General features: G+C 40.0%; 1 protein-coding gene across 1 annotated transcript in view; it reads right to left on the bottom strand.

Moving 5' to 3' along the window:
* Positions 1–1,333, bottom strand: part of LOC106012422 (calmodulin-like protein 3) — a gene marked incomplete at its 5' end in the record, with an annotated part of 2,744 nt that extends 1,411 nt beyond the window's left edge. The window contains 1 exon segment of the mRNA XM_013085361.2: positions 1,271–1,333. Within this exon segment, the coding sequence (XP_012940815.1) occupies positions 1,271–1,333 (63 nt within the window).
* Positions 1,334–1,371: the final 38 nt, after the last annotated feature.

The following is a 1,371-nucleotide window of genomic DNA, read 5'->3' as shown; positions in this document are numbered from 1 at the left end:
GGGGGGAGGTTTTCTGTTGTTGCTGCTTGTTGTTATATGTGTGATTGTTGTTGCCTTTTGTTGCGTTTCTTGACTGTTTGTGTTGCTGTGGCAGTTTTTGCTGTTGTTCTTGCTCTCAGAGATGTTGATGTAGGTAGTATTGTTGGTGTTGCTGTTGGTAGTGATGGTGGTTGTGGTGATAGTGTTGGTTCTGTTGTTGTTGGTTGTTATTGCTCTTGATGGTGGTGTTTTTGTTGCTGCGGATGTCATTGTTTTTATTCTTGTTCTGCGGGTGGTTGGCGGGTGCTCTGGTGGGGTTTACTTCTTATTTCCCATGAAACGTCTATCGTCCTAATCTCACCTTCTTCTTTTTAAAATGTTTGTTACTCTCTTGTAACACCTCTAATGTTCTAGTGCTCATATGATCTTATGCAGTTGCGATCGCCGTAAAACCTCTACTTAAACTAAAACTAACATTCTTGTTCTGGCTATCGTCCTTAGTGTTGTTGTTATTGTGACTATTGAGTCTGAGCCATATCATCAGACGCTTGGACTGATTGACCCGCACCTGCTAATTGTCGTCAATATTGAGACTGACAATGGTCGTTCGTAATTAATGTAGTGTTGAAACTGATTACTGTCGTCAGTATCGGTGGTGAAAGAGGAAGCAGATGAATTTTTTAAAAATTTCAACACAAAACACAACAAAACAAAACAAAAACTAAACAAACAGAAGGTAAAGGAATTCTGATATTGTCAATTGTTGCAATCAAACGCAGTTATAATATTTTGGACATCTCTTTTTGGACCCATGAAGGCCTGTCGCGATTTGTGTAAAGAAATGCATAGCGGCAGCCTACTTTTGTGTTATACATGAAACCATTTACTACAGTCTGCTGTTGTTACTAAACCAGGGCTTTCAACACCGAGATGCTTCAATATTTCGTTGTTGTTGTCGTTGTTGTTGTTGTTGTTGTTGTTGTTCTCGTTCTTCTTCTCTTCTTCTTCTTCTTCTTCTTCTTCTTCTTCTTCTTCTTCTTCTTCTTCTTCTTCTTCTTCTCCTCCTCCTCCTCCTCCTCCTCCTCCTCATCATCATCATCATCATACCCAAAAGAGAAAGGGATCTGAGGTTGAATTTGAAATCCTGCCAAATATTGCACGTTTAAAAAGTTTGGGAACTGCTGTGTCTACAACCAACAGAATTTTACTAATTTACAAGGCAAGCGCTTTGAAATAACAATCGTGTACATTTTACCGCAGTATTTATTATACACATATTATATCGCCTTACCTGGTGCATCACTGTCGCTGTCTCCTCTATGCCAAACACACGCAGGAATTCCTCATAAGATACCTGTGACATTTGGGAGAGGGGGCGGGGTGGTAAGGAAA

Source organism: Aplysia californica, unplaced genomic scaffold (genome assembly GCF_000002075.1).
Source record: "Aplysia californica isolate F4 #8 unplaced genomic scaffold, AplCal3.0 scaffold00368, whole genome shotgun sequence".
NCBI lineage: Eukaryota > Metazoa > Mollusca > Gastropoda > Aplysiida > Aplysiidae > Aplysia > Aplysia californica.
This window is presented reverse-complemented; position numbering and strand designations above follow the sequence as displayed.